General features: G+C 40.3%; 2 protein-coding genes across 2 annotated transcripts; one reads left to right on the forward strand and one right to left on the reverse strand.

Annotated features, from left to right (window-relative positions):
* The first annotated feature begins 3,100 nt into the window (after nt 1-3,100).
* LOC147136293 (methyltransferase-like protein 21E) lies at nt 3,101-6,439 on the forward strand. Its single transcript, XM_086052149.1, has 5 exons — nt 3,101-3,221; nt 3,912-3,992; nt 4,079-4,224; nt 4,762-4,879; nt 6,042-6,439. The coding sequence occupies exons 1-5, from the start codon at nt 3,101-3,103 to the stop codon at nt 6,437-6,439; spliced, it is 864 nt and encodes a 287-aa protein (XP_085908275.1).
* A 1,387-nt stretch (nt 6,440-7,826) lies between these two features.
* Nucleotides 7,827-15,802, reverse strand: LOC147136294 (rhodopsin kinase GRK1-like). Its single transcript, XM_086051219.1, has 7 exons — nt 13,216-15,802; nt 11,849-11,976; nt 11,019-11,176; nt 10,855-10,938; nt 9,518-9,642; nt 9,239-9,440; nt 7,827-8,559 (listed from the first exon to the last, which is right to left on the reverse strand). Exons 1-7 carry the CDS (start codon nt 13,912-13,914, stop codon nt 8,270-8,272), a joined length of 1,686 nt encoding a protein of 561 aa, XP_085907345.1. The 5' UTR covers nt 13,915-15,802; the 3' UTR covers nt 7,827-8,269.
* Between the last annotated feature and the right edge of the window lie 13 nt (nt 15,803-15,815).

Raw genomic sequence — 15,815 nt, forward strand, 5'->3', positions numbered from 1 at the left:
GACATCACAACTGCTCAGGGCTCAGGTAACAACGAATCACGGATCAGCTACAGAAAACAGGTCAGCCGTGATTGGTTGTTACTTGAGCCCTGAGCAGTTGTGATGTCATTTTCAGTCGACAGAAGTGACAAAATGGCTGCTCCCAGAGATGGCTAAAAACGGTGGGTTAATTTTTATTCTAAAAACACAATATTTATCAGAATGTCTTGTTTCAACTAGTGAGCTTACATAGAACATATTCTGGAAAAATATATGTTTGGGTTGATTTCCCCCTTTAAATCATACTTGGGTTTTTTTTACAGTATTTTTTCACACAAATGATCCTCAATCCAAACAAGTTATTACAAAGTTACAGCATGCCACCATCAGCGTCATTTGAAAACATGGTGGCATCAGTTATGGTAAAGGTAGGCTATACCAGCGCTTTAGTACACCACTGGAAAATTATTATTCGTGATGAAAATGAGCGAATACAGAGTCATTATGGCCGTAAAATGGCATTGAGACTTCCCCGTTTTTCCCTGCAAATAGTTGAGATTTTCCATTGAACTTCATATTCTTTGTTATCACAGTTTTCTCTGTAGTTTTGGTACATTTTGGAGGACAGAAATGAAATTGTCAAAACTACTTAGGTCTCGGTTAAATTGTCTAGTTCAACGCATACGTTTTTACATGCAAAAAGCTTGAAACAAGTTGTCATAATCTGTGTAGTATATATGATTTTCCACTAGACCTTTTCCCCCATCTGAATCTTGACTTTTTCTCACAAAGGGAAATGTGCAAAGAATGAGATCAGCCACTTTTCTGAAATAGCTCATCATCTTAAATAGATACTGTATATGTGTGTACTGTACAGTATATATAATCATTTCTCTGGATACTCGGGCTTCCTTCCACATTCCAAAAAGAAGAATATAAGACTGAATTGTCCATAGGTGTCAATGTGAGTGTGTATGCTTGTTCAGTTATATGTGCCCTGCGATTGGCTGACAGCCAGTTTAGGGTATACCCTTCCTCTCGCCCACAGTTATCTGGGATAGGCTCCAGCACAGCTACGACTCTAGTGAGGATAAGATAGATGGATGGATGGATGGATGGATGGATGGATGGATGGATGGATGTGTCAAGCACCAAAGTTTGCCCACCCCTGATGGCTAGCATCATTTCACTGTGTTGAACGTTATGTAGGACTAATGACAAGAATATTTATAGAATCACGTATTGTTGGTTCATCACAAATAAGCGATTAAAACAGCGTGAGTTTTTTGTGGCAGTAAATCAGTCATCATGCAGCAGCGGACATTTGAAATAGAGCCGCCTGTAATCCCGCAGAGGAGGAGAGCTGCTAATGCCCTGACTGTTTATGACACATGCCTTTTCCATGACTGTGACAAAGTGAAACTCACTCATGATGATAATGCTTGCCATCTGTCACATTAAAGGGGAGTCAACCCAAACATTTTTTTTTTCAAGAATATGTTCTATGCAAGACCACTAGTTGAAACAAGGCATTCTGATAAATATTGCATTCGTGGAATAAGAGTTAATCCACCGTTTTTAGCCATCTCAAGGGGCGGCCATTTTGTCACTTGCAGTCGACTGAAAATGACATCACAGTTGCTCAGGGCTCAGGTATCAACCAATCGCAGCTCACCTGTTTTCTAAAGCTGAGCCATGATTGGTCATTATCTGACTCTTGAGCAACTGTGACATCATTTTCAGTCGACAGAAGTGACAAAATAGCCGCACCTGAGATGGCTAAAAATGGGTGGATTTTGCTGCTTATTTCATTTTCCACAAATGCAATATTAATAAGAATGCCTTGTTTCAACTTGTAGGGCTGCATAGAACATCCATCCATCTATTATCCAATCCGCCTATCTTAACAAGAGTCGCGGGCGTGCTGGAGCCTATCCCAGCTGTTTTCGGGCAGTAGGCGGGGGACACCCTGAATTGGTTGCCAGCCCATCGCAGGGCACAAAGAGACAAACTAACATAAGCACTCACAATCACACGTCGGGGCAATTTAGAGTGTCCAATCAACTGCATAGAACATTATTGGAAAAACATTTTTTGGGTTGACTTCCACTTTAAGGCATTTTATGCTGTTGGATGACATCTTTGTGTGCCTGTGTGTGTACGTGTGTCTGTTGGAGGAGGGAAAGGGGCAGGGGGCGGCGGGGGGAGACATCTGAGGCACACGCAGCCCACCAGGCTTACAAAGCAACATCCATCCATCCATTCATTATCCTAACCGCTTATCCTCACAAGGGTCGCGGGCGTGCTGGAGCCTATCGCAGCTGTCTTCGGGCAGTAGGCGGGGGACACCCTGAACTGGTTGCCAGCCAATCGCAGGGCCCACAGAGACAAACGAACATACACACTCACAATCACATCTATTGGCCATTTAGAGTTATCAATTAACTTCGCATGCATGTTTGTGGAATGTGGGAGGAAGCTAAATTTTCCCTATTTTTATGTCATGTTTTATGTATTTATTTACTTTTTTGAAAATTATTATTCATGTTTCAATTATTTAGAGCATCTGTGTCTTGATAGGTACTACAGGAATGGTTTTAAAATATACTGTATTTTTTTATTGAAGTATACTATAGTGTTACTCTTTTTGCAGGGCATAGCTACAGTAGATGTACAATACTGGGTATATATACCGTAACAGGATATATTTATATTACTTTAAATTATTGTCAATTTTTCTTTGTAAAATATGGAACAATTATTTTCAAACTGTTAATTTGCCGTATGGTGCCATAGGATGTTTTTTTTTATTTTTCTCAACGAATGGTTAATACTACATTATGAATCTGCCAATGAAATGTTTGTTTCCATTATCAACACAGTGCAAGAAAATAAATTATGATGATGATAATAGTAATAATGTTCAGAGGAGAATATATCAATAAAAAGTACATTATATAAATATAACAATTGAAATTATGTCAAAAGTGAATATATGAAATACTACTACTACTACTGCTACAGCTATTACTACAACAACAACCAATAATAATAATAATAATAATAATAATAATAATAATAATAATAATAATAATAATAGGAAATCTAAAGTGTGCCGATGATGATGATGATGATGATGATGATGATGATGTATCCTCTCTCGCTGGCGGAGGTCAGGGGCGTTTCCCATGATGACGCTTCAACCTATAAACACCAGAACAAAGGCGAGAAGCGCAGTCAGAGTAAAAAAAAATCAGGAGGAAGGTTCTGGTGAACTGCTTCAATAAAGGTAAGTTTCATTTTACACATTATACACACAAGGCATAATTCTGTGTAATACATCTTATGGGGAATCATGCGACTGAGTGAGATGATGTTTTATATGTGCTATTAATTGCTTTGCAAAGACAGTAAATGTAGTCAGGGATCACACTGTAAATAAATAGTCATTGACATGGATGTTCGGGGCTTAAAGCAGCTGTGTTTTTGGGGGGTCCAGTGGCGACAACAGGGACTATCACACTAAGACCAGCTCATTCCAAACCGTCGAGGCTTTTAGTGATCTTAAAATAAATGCATAAATCGTCAATGCAATGTTTGTCTCTGTGATTCAGCGCAGAAAACAAATGGGACGATGAATAGTGTCGTTTTCTACCTTCAAATGGACATTCAAATTTTTCACACAATTACACTGTCGAAACGGCAGTGGAAGCCCAGGTTAAAAAAAAACAAAAAAAACAGCTGAGAGCCCACATGATAAGCATATGGAAGAATAGTATCAATGACGTAATATTCCAAGAAAAAAAAAAAGTTGTAAAATGATTACAAAAACAATTATGAATCTTGAAAAAAAAAAGTTGTGTAGTTACAAGTGTTGCATGCTTGGTATCTTAACTGTTAGCACCTCAGTGATGGAGATGCACCTTTCGCAGTTTTCCCGTTTTCCATGGAGGGAGTGTCCTCAATTAGCCCGACAGTCCTTCGAAGGCAACCTGAGAAGGAGAACGCGGAAGGTACCAATAATGGTACGTCCAGCATGCATTTCTATCACAGGTCAGCTATCGTGTTCACTTTGGGCTCTTGTTGGGTGTGTCGTCAGACTGTAAAGTGACAGCGGTGGACAAGCGGCGTGTCTGGGAGTCAAGCGTTTATGATGCACTGCAAAAAGAGGCCTTCCATTTCGTGGGTCATCGCATCAGTATCCGGGAGTCCACAGATAGCTTTGGTGCACTCATCTGGCCTGGAGTATGTTGATGATACGTACAGTAGAGCCTTGACTCGTGGGTTTAAAAAGCGTTCAAAACACTTTCCACATTGACATGAATGGAAATGCATTATCAAATATAGCACTGAGAACTCAAATATTTGCACGCAACCGAAGACAAAAATACCAGCCGAGCGACGGCTCATATCTAAAAGAAAATCATCAGAAATTGGGTCAATCTTAAGTGGAGCACCACTGTTTAGTGATGATCCACCACACTGGACCTCCGCATACTCACTTATTCACAATTGTTTTTTTCCCCCAAATAGTTACAATAAAAAAATTGCTGTTAGTTTTTCTGTTTTAAGGACCCAATCCCCAGTTTCATGGAAAAAAACAATTGGAGATTTACCAAAAATTCGTGGAATTAAGATTTGCAATTTATTTATTTATTTTCAATGCATTGATACTCGGCATCAATTATACTCAGATTTTCACTATTCGCAGGCCCCTATCTCCTGCAAATAGCGGGGATCCAGTGTGTGTTTCTTTCTAAGTGTGTTTCTTTCCATGTCCAGGCCGTAGCGTTGTGCCACTACCTGGAGAACAACCAGCAGCAGCTCAAGCTGATGGACAAAGCGGTGCTGGAGATTGGCGCAGGCACTGGTTTGCTGTCAGTAGTGGCCAGCTTGCTTGGTACGAACTGACCCTTGGAACTCTGTGCACACTATGTTTTTATTTCAAATTAAAACTAAGATGTGAACATTACAGATATATTTACATTTTGGAGAACTTTATTTACAGTAGAAAACAATACTGCGCTATTGACTTAACTTTTCATTTAGGTTTTTAACATTTTTGTTAGAATTTTAAAACAAAGATGTCTAATGTCGAAGATTTAAAAAAAAAAAGGGCTATTTAATAAAGACATGCTTAAAGACATCTCAACAAAGTTAAGAGTTGGGAGTTTGTTTTTTGTTTGATTTTTCAATTTTGACTATTGAAAAGAAAGCTTTCCTGGATAAATAACGTCTGAAATTAAATGAAATCAAATTTAATTCATAAGTAAATCTCATAAAGTTGCAAGTCAGTTACAACAAAAAACATCTAAAATTACAAATCAATATCATATTGTGGACAAAAGTTGTGATATGGTGGGTGTGGTCTTAATTTAAATATATGTTAATAAAAACCAAAATACTACCCAACAAAAGTTGTAAGGTTACAAAAATAAAGTAGTAAATTGTCTCTATTGTTATAATAGTCGTTAAATTACCAGATTAAACTTGGAATATTAGGATTTTAAACAAATGATAAAGTTACAAGAATAAAATGGAAAATGTGTGGTTTCTTCTGCCTCTTGTTGAACTTCATACTTTGTTTTGAGGTTTTTTTTATTTCTAAATTTTGATTGAGATAAAGAGCAAATCAAATCAGAAAGATTATGAAGAATGTCGAAAAATTATGATGACCAAAAAAATGCTACGCTAAAAGAATAGTCCCAATGTTTCGTAAAATAGACGAATGTACCAAGTATCCATCCATTTTCTGAACCGCTTATCTTCACGAGGGTCGTACAATGTAACAACTATAACGTGATACTGTATAAGTTTCATACGATACATTAACGATACTTTGCGATATCAACAGTATCACGATATTGTGATGACACGCTATGTTACCCATCATATTGGTAGAAAACAAGGGTACACTAAACTTTAGTGTATCCTTCTTTTCTACCAATATAATGGGTACTTAAGTGACTAAAGTATATAAGAAAGATCTATTTTTAGACACAAAAAAAGAGGGATATTTAATAAGTTTTTCACTACCTAGTTTTTCCTCTTCTCCGATCAAGGTGCTTGGGTGACAGCTACGGATCTTCCAGACGTTTTACCAAATCTGTCTTTCAACCTGATGCGGAACACCGAGGGCCGTTCCCGACACACGCCGCAAGTGACGGCCCTCGCCTGGGGTCACCACCTCCAACGAGACTTCCCACACTCGTCCCTCCGCTACGACTACGTGCTAGCGGCAGGTGTGGTTTACCCCCACGGAGACCTGGACGGGCTGATGGACACCATGTACCACTTCTGTCCGCCAGGAGGCCGCACCGTGCTGCTGTGGGCCAACAAAGTTCGCTTCCAGTCGGACTTGAGGTTCACCGAGCGCTTCCAGAGCACTTTCCACACCACCCTGCTTGCAGAGTTGCCGCAGCAGGAAGTGAGGATTTACAAGGCCACCGCCAAAGAGTGACGATCAGAAAGGAAATTCCAATACTAATGGTGCTTTTGATTTGCATACAGTAAAAGTTACACACTTAAAGCGGAAATCAACCCAAACATATTTTTTTCAAGAATATGTTCCCAGCAGGCCCACTAGTTGAAACACTGCATCCTGATTAATTTTGCGAAGGTGGAATATAAGTTAAGCAGCAAAATGCACTCCTTTTTAGCCATCTCTGGGGCGGCCATTTTGTCTTCTGTCGACTGAAAATGAAATCACAACTGCTCACAACAACCAATCACGGCTGACCTGTTTTCTGAATCTGAGCCGTGATTGGTCGTTGTGAGCGGTTGTGATGTCATTTTCAGTCGACAGAAGTGACAAAATGGCCGCAGCCAGAGATGGCTAAAAACGAGTGGATTAACACTTATTCCACAAACGCAATATTTATCAGAATGATGTTTCAACTAGTGAGCTTGCATAGAACATATTCTTGACGATAAAAAAAATGTTTGCTTTGACTTCCCTTTAAATACTTTAAGTACTTGTTTTATATACTTAGTTATAATATTTTGGGTGGGAAATTGTAAAGTTACAGAGCAAAGTTTTAATAAGAAAAAATGTTACAAAAATTACAAGAATAAAGTAAGAATGTTACCCCAAAAAAATTGTAACAAGAATAAATTGTAAGAATAAATCTTACAATAATTAAGAGGGGGAAAAGGCAAAAAGTTACAATAAATTGTGTATTATGAACACAACTTGCAATATTACAATTAACTTATAGGGTTGCAAGACTAAAGTCTGAATACTACTTAAATCTTGTACCGTACTACAAAAATGAAGATAATTTGTAAAGTACAAAGAGTTCAGTTGGAATATTATTAAAACAAAAGTCGTAATGTTACAAAAATAAAATAAGATACTAAACTTGAAGGATTACAAAAAAGTTTTACTGTAATGTTTCGATATTATGTAGAAGTTGTTAAATTACTAAAGTCAGATTATGGGGAAAATTACAGGAATGAGTTGGAACACTGTATATGGAAAAATTTGTTAAAAACAGTTTTTGTAAAAAAATACAGAAAGTCAAGAAAAATAGTTGGCACAAGGAAAAAGAATATTCTGGAGAGAAAAAAACAAAACAAAAATTACAAGTCTAAAGTTAGACTATGACAAGAATAAATTTGGAAATGTTATTTGAAAAACAAAAAAAAGTTGGAATACTGTATTACCAAATGTAGTCCTGAACGACAAAAGTAAAGTTATATTAAGAATAAAGATGACACAAAATAAGATTACGAGAAAAGGCATATATTACCCAAAAAGTTTAAAGTGAAAATCCAGTCATAAATAGTTGAATGTCCTCACAGTCAAACAACTTTTGACTTTAAAACAAAATAGAAACAAAAACAAGTTCCACACTTCAATTCCTAGTTTTATTTAACACAATATATGCTACATGTGACTTTTTTTTTTCAACTTTCCCAGAACATTTTCTCTACATGGACATTTGCCTTACATTGTGCCCCCAAAACTGTAATTATTAAACATACAGTACTTTATTCATCTGGTCCCTCGTTTTCGGATTGTCCATCATCTGCATTTCATAGAGCAGATAACAGCAATTCCTAACAAACAAAAACAGTACTTCTAAAATTAGGGGAGCACAAGGAACAGTGACAAATAACGAGGACTTGATAGCAGATCACATTGACTGGTATTCCCGCTTGGCGATCCGTATCACTGTTGCTCCCGTCGTCTGCTGGTCCCACAAAAAAAAAAAAAAAAAAAAAAAAAAAGTCAGGCAGGAGGCAGTCCTGAGTATTTCAGTCATTGCTGCCAAGTGACGCACTAGGACTAGGTCACGCAGCACGTGGACGACTTGGGCTGTTCTAGTATGGACTCCCTGCGCAGGTCGTTGGGGACGCCGCCCTCGGGGCCCCACACGTTGAGCTCGCCGTAAATGCCCATGTCGATCATCTCCTCCTGCCAGGGGATCGGGATGTTGCCCGAGGAGAATTCGTCAAAAAAGCTACGGTCGGGGTCCTCCAGTGTGACACCCTTAACCGACGAGAAGGCGCCCACGTCGTCCAGGCTTTTGGCGTACACCACCCTGGGGTCCGGAATGAACGGGGGAGGCACGATGCCTGTGGAGGGGATTTGATTGATTTCATGTTGTACCGTGTTATTCATTCATATTCTGTTATAATCCCTCAGTTCAACCCCTGTTGATGTGAAGGTTTAACAATTGAGAAAACTCTGATTTTGGTCCCTTTAAGTGTCCCATCAGAACTCAGTGACATTTTTAAAACTTTAACCAGCATATTGGAGTACTTTCACGAACGTTTATGCTTTTCAAAATATGATCAATTATTAAATCAATTATTCTTATGACAAGGTACACATTCAAAGGAAATTTGAGATATAAAAAGAAATGCATTTTTAATTACAATAAAGACTGTTGAATCAATCAGAAATGTTCTAATTTGTAAATTATAAACATTTAATGTAAAGTTTTCAATGTTAATAATAATAATAATAATAATAGATTAGTGCAATGTTTGTGCCACTGAAATTTCAAGAGCTCACTTGACACTTAAACCCGTCCGTCATTTTTCGTGATGAACCGAATTGTAATCGTCAGTTCGTCAGTCAAGTCCAGTTTGGAATAAAAGTTTAATTGAAATTCTTATCAAAAACAAAAAAATGTATGCAATCTGTCCAGTGTGTATGATACTTCGTAGCTAAGGTAACCAAAATATTAGATCCATTCGTGAAGTGAGTGTATACAGTAGAGAGGAATAAAATATTGAATCTAATGTGTACCTGCATTCAGCTTCCTCCAGTTGATGTCACTGAAAAAGGGGTGCGCTCTTATCTCGTCGCAGCAGCCATTCTTAAATCCCATCCTCTTGTCGACTTCTTTAGCCAGCAGCCCATTACACAGGGACTTGGCGTTCTCACTGAAATTGTCCGTGTAGATCACCTCCCGGGTCAACATTCGCTCTTTCATTTGCTCACGCTCAAGCTGAATAAAAGTCAGGCAAAAGACATTCACGCAAGTGTCACACGGTTTGATTTGATTGTGAAATAAGAGCAACCAACCTTCTCTCCTCTGTTCCTGAAGGGGTTCTTGGCAGCGAGGAACTCGAACAAGGTCACACCTAAAGTGAAATAGTCAACAGAAGTGTCGTACTTCTCTCCTTTCAGCATCTCAGGAGCCATGTAACCTGCAAGACACAAAGTGGGAACATCGACCAAAATGTATACAGATAATCACAGGGGGGAGTTTAATTAGTCAACAGCAAAGAGTAGCGGGCTTCTATTAGAGGCCTCTAAAGCCAGATCCTTTCTGGGTCAATGTTGAAATGTTTAGCCACATTGAGTAAAAACTGTCTCGCGTTACACTCCACCATCAGCTTTACAGATACCATGCTTGACAGGCAGTGTGCGGTGACACATTTCAGTCATTGTTGAGGTTTTTTTTCCCCGAGGGAGGAAAAAAGCCTTTTTTCTAATAAAGTTGCTGGGTTTACACGAACAAGTACAGTTCTGACCAAAGTAAAACTGATTGTATTTTTTCATGAGCGGAAAAATGTGAGGACCAGTATATATTTGAGGTATGGAGTTAATTTTTTTTCTCATATTTACTACAAGTGACAGAAAATGATGGGTGCAAAGTAAAGATAATGGCTTCTTTTTTTTTTTTTTTTTTAGGGAAAACAAGATAAGGCTTGAAGTATGGCGTTTATTTTTTCTCAAGTACCGTATTTTTCGGACTATAAGACGCGACTTTTCTCCCTAGATTTTGAGCTCTGCGGTTTATGGTTCAGTGCGGCTATTCTGTGGAAATAATGACAGTACAATTCAATACAATACATTTCCCATTGACTGAATGTGACTGCAGGTGGAGGAGGTCAACAGGAGAGGGCGCCATGCACTCGGTTATTGCATTAGGTGCTGTAACGCTTTTTGATGTTTTCCTAGAGGCCCCTGAAGTGCACATGAATGCGATTGGCTGATGTTACGTCTGTTCTGTGCTAATGCTATTGTTGATTTAGCACGTTGTGCGTTAGATTGGCTGACTTTATTAACATAAAACAAGACAGGTGCACATGTAGAATGTGGTAGAACAATAGATGGTGGAGTCTGGTGGACATTAGCTGACAAACTGGAGAGGCAGTCGGCAGTGAAATGAAGATTAGTACTGTTTATTTTCTCTTGGTTCTCTTCTGTTGTAATCAACAACGTTGCTGCAGTGTTAAAAGGCACTGTTAGGAAAGAATCTGCTCAGGTACATGTACATTTACAGTTCATAATCTTTCTGTAAATGCAGTAAAGATCAAAGTTTTCAACATAGATAGGTGCGGCTTACATAACGGTGCGGCTTATAGCTTGGAAAATACGGTAATTGTGATTCAAGATGGCATATCAAGAGTTACCTGGTGTTCCAGCATAGCCTTTGGTCATTGTTTTGCCTTCTTTCAACTCCACAGCGAGACCCAGGTCAGATATACGAACATTCCCTACCAACAGATACGTCAATTATTACAAATCTAAATGACAACGGGAAGTATTCACTGTTGTGCTGATTCTCAAGCGTTACCATCGTTATCGAGGAGCACGTTCTCAGGTTTGAGATCTCTGTAGATGATTCTTTTCTGGTGCAGATGCTCCATGCCTTGAATGATCTGAGCTATATAAAAACAGGCTCTTGGTTCATCGAACCCTGGATTGTTCTCATCCACCAAATAGATGTGGTACCTTCAAAGAAGAGAGTCGGCAGGCAACTATTAGCGAGCCATACCCCCAAATTTCCTTCCATTTTGGGATTTAATAATAACGTAAAACATAGAGCAGAGGCAAGCATAAGAACGTTTTTTAAAATATCAATGCCATTTGAACAGCCAAGTGGGTGTGACACGTATAGGCCAAATTTTGGGGCTCAAAGTAGCGTTGCTTGAGCCGTACGAATTCTGCCTTGCAACAAGTGACGGATCAAGGATAACCAGAAAATGGATCAGAGAACTTCTGTATATCTAAATTGTTGTCTGCTTGATAGTTAAACTACCAGAACAACTTTCTAAGTTTAATCTAAAAAAAAAAGAAAGAAAAAGAAAAAAAGCAGAAATAGGAGAAGAACAAAAGTAAGATAAAATGCTGTATGTAGTCTTCCTGGTATGTAATCTACTATTCCAGTATTACAAGTACAGTATTGTTTTTGTAAAGGCTATCTTCCTATTGGACCGTATTAAATTGGGAGCACACATTTTAGGATTTGAATGGACCCTGTGAAACATATGACCAGGAAAAGTTAAAAAGCTGGCTATTGGCTCCCAAAAAAAGGCATTTACACAAAGTTGGTGGCAGGCCCATAGAATCATTTGTGAATTTTTTTGATGTACGTTTTCTGAAAGTTTCAGATAATGAAATTACTTGAGATCCCCTCCATTCATGATGGTCATGACCAGACACAGCTCCTCCTTTGTCTGGAAGGCGTACGCCAGAGACACAATGAAGCGACTGTGGACCTTCTCCAGAATCCTCTTCTCCACCATCGCCCCCTAGGGGAGGAGGAAGGAGAATCTGGATGAACGTACAATTTGCCGATGTGGACTTTAAAGCACTATGTCATCAATGGCCATAGACAAGTCAAGGGCAAGATATACAAAGCCCCCACTAATCAGTCTATCCCTGTCTTAATGCTTAATACCGCAGCCTATGGTAGGAACAAAGATGATTAGCAGTAGCAACAAAAGCTACTACGATGCATGTTTGCGCATTGGAACACGGAAATAAGTTACGATCTGCGCAATGAATAAATGACTGACGTTCAGTAGACTCATCCCAAGAGGCTACATTACTATTAAATGGATAATTACACTCAATAGTGGAGTGTGAGGTGCATTACGCTGAAAACTATTCTTATAAGGGTAGCACAGTTAAAGAGTAAGCAACGTTAACTGTGGTTATAGTTGCCATTGTCCCACTTAAAAACATCAGATTTACAGATGCCGTGGGGTGCCGTTGTCCGAGGTAGTCTTTGAACACTACAGTTGTCAACTTGTCGGTGTCTCTGATCGTGTGTCAGTACACTCGCCTGACTTTGGTGCAGGCAGTGTGGGTTCAGTTCCCACTCAGAGATGGTGTGAATGTGAGTGTGAATGGCTGTCCGTCTTTAACGTGCCCCGTGATTGACTGCTGACCAATCCAGGGTGTCGACGGCCTTTCACCCAAAGTCAGGTAGGGTATGTTCCAGCTCCCTGCAACCCCGAACACGATAAGCGGTATACAAATTTGATAGATGGCTGGATGGATGTGTGTTGGTGTAAAGTGGTGGCACTGCAAAATTCAGTTTTACAGCAATCACACCTGCTGTTGTCCAAGGGGTACTCATTGAATAATATCGTGGTTACCATGGTTGGCAATTGATTAGACATGCACCGTAAAATGAAATGCCAACTTTATAGACGCCATGTCTATCACTGGTCAAGAGCTATTCATTGAACTGTACAGCGATGGTGTAGCGATGCACCGCAAACATCACCAAACAGATGTCATGTCTGCCTTTGAGTTATTCATTGAATAGTCTGGTTATTTTTGTTCGCGGTGGTGCAGACTTGCACTGCGAATGTCAGCTTTTCACACACAGATGTATTACTTGGAACAGCTTTTATTATCCTGGTTGTAGCAATGATAATAGCAGACATGACAGGACAGTCTTTGTAAATACTATGCTTTTCAATGCAGGTCTTGTACCGAATGTCATCGGACAATAGTTTGGAGGTAGCAGAACAACTTACCTCATAGCCTTTCCGTTTCTTCAGTCTCTTTTTGTTCAGTTTCTTACAGGCGTAAAGTTTCCCCGTGGCTTTCATCTGACACGCCGATACCTCGCCGAATCCGCCTTTGCCGAGCACGCGGAAATCCAGGAACCAGTCCGCGTCCATGGGCTGCATCTCCAGCCACTTCCACTGGAGGAACCTCTTCAAGTACATGCTCTCCAGAAAGAATATGTAGGGCGCCTCTCGTAAGTAGTCCAGAGTTGTGGCCAAAGCTGCTGCAAACAAGTCATCACCCACAGCCTCCTGGCCCTCTTTCACCTTGACTATGGTGCTCTCAGAGAGGAACGGGCAGAAATGTTTGGCCGAGGCGTCCATGTAGCGCTGGACAATCTTCGAGGCCTTCTTGGCTCGATCCGAATCCTCCGCAAGGTCATAGTCCTCAATGTCCCGCCACAGGCGACACGCACCGTGGTACTCTTGGTTGGTTTCCAGGAATTCCCTAAAGAGGCGTTTGCCGATGGGCTGTTCCACGCAGACGCCATCAAAGGCCAAATCAAGCGTGTCCTTCAGGCCTTCGCACACTGTGATGTGAGGCAGCTTGAGGCGGGAGTGGTACTTCTTGTCTCGAGCCGCCGCCGGGTTGGAGCCATCGATGCTGCCACGGGCATTGATGTAAGCGGAATTCGCCACCACAGTGGTCAGCCCCCCGATATCCATGCTGGATTTTTTAGGCCACGCAAAGGGGGTACATGGCAAGGCGTGTGCGTAGCAAGGGTAAGGAGATCAGGGAGAGAAATGGCTGCCGGTTTCTGAACCAGCGCTCTGGGCGGACGCGACAACTGTGCGCACATACACGCACACACCTGAGTCAACACCTTTCAGTAATCCCCTAACACCCCGATGCCCCAGACAATGAATGCGAGAGCACATACTGGAACAGAACAACACTGGCTGCAGGGGATGCTTTCACAACGAGATTTTAGACCGCCTTATTAAATTGAGCCCGTTCCTAATTGTGATTTTAGATATCACAGATAAGCAGGACTACTGCAAATAAAAGTTGGGTGCGATTTACGTTTGGGGGCAGCATTTGCTCAGCCTCTAAGTACGTGGCATGAGGACGGCAGGTTCTAAGTTCTAAGATTCAAATAGTCAAAAAATCCAGTTAAACCACTGTATTGTTGGATGGATTTTGCATTACAACCATACACTGTAAGAAGCAGTGACAAACATTTCAAATGAAAAGTTTCCGGGCAGATGGTAGCTCAGCCCCTAAGGACTTGGTTTTCATAGTTGAGGTTCTAAAGTTTGGAAAAAAATACAACGAACCAGTGGTTTGTTGGATGAATATTTGTCACAACCATGTCAGGTGCAGACTTAACATTTAACTCAAGAATGGTTCGCGGCATAATTAAAGTCTAAGTTTGGGTGGGCCTTAACGACTTAAGAATATGAATCTTCAAAAATAAAATAAATACAGCAAACCAATTGTTTCTCGGGTGGATTTTGCCTGACAACCATGACAGATGCAGACAAATTAAGTATGGTCCAGGGGCAAAATGTAAGCGAAAAGACAACTTAAATACAATAAACAAATGGTTTGTCAGCCTGGGCCCCCTGGCTTCATATCTAAAGCCAACAGTCTTAAACTTGGGTTTTAAAATGGACAATGATTTTGAATTGGACCAGCAAATCAGCGCTGTTGTAAAGTCCAGCTTCTTTCACCTTAGACAGCTGGCTAAGGTAAAGCCCCTCCTTTCCCATCAGCACTTTAGAAACAGTCATCCATGCCTTTGTTACATCTCTGTAATGCACTTTATTTTGGAGTGAGCCAGTCCTCCCTCAAACGTCTCCAGTTGGTCCAAAATGCTGCTGCCCGCCTACTAACTGGAGCTCGGACGATGGAGCATATAACACACAATTCTGGCCTCCCTTCACTGTCCCCCAGTGCATTTCAGGGTTCGATTTAACATTCTCCTATTTGTCTATAAATCATTATATGGCCTCGCCCCGGCGTACCTCTCTGAGCTCCTCCACTCCTACGCACCTTCCCGCAGCCTCAGGTCTGCGGACCAGGCACTTATCGAGGTGCCGAGGACCAAGCGGAGCCTCAGAGGGGATCGAACCTTTTCGACCGCTGGTCCTTCCCTTTGGAACGACCTCCGATTGGATGTTAGGCAAGCCCTCTCTCTGTCCATTTTTAAAAGCCGGTTGAAGATATTTCTATTCTCTGGCTTTTGATCAGACCTGATATTTTTGGCTCTTCTCCAGGTGTCAATTGTGTTTCATGTTAATTTAATGGCTTTATTTGTTAATTTTTGTTTTTATTTATATCTTACATAGAATTTACATCTATATTTGTTAATGTGTATTATGGCCTTTTATTGTCTTTATTTATTTTCTACTGTTTGTAAAGTGCTTTGTTACAGCTCTAGCTGTTATGAAATGCGTGGTATAAATAAAATTGTATTGTGTTGTATTGTATTGTATTTATGGAATGTGATCAATTAATTTTCCAAGGCACGACGTTCTGTGTATAGACCAGAAGGCAAGCTATAGGTGATATGTTGCTCGTTAGACAGCAAACTAGAGTGAATCAACAGCGTCTCTGCGTATAA

This window comes from Filicampus tigris, chromosome 14 (assembly GCF_054856515.1).
Source record: "Filicampus tigris isolate MCC_2025a chromosome 14, RoL_Ftig_1.0, whole genome shotgun sequence".
Taxonomy (NCBI): domain Eukaryota; kingdom Metazoa; phylum Chordata; class Actinopteri; order Syngnathiformes; family Syngnathidae; genus Filicampus; species Filicampus tigris.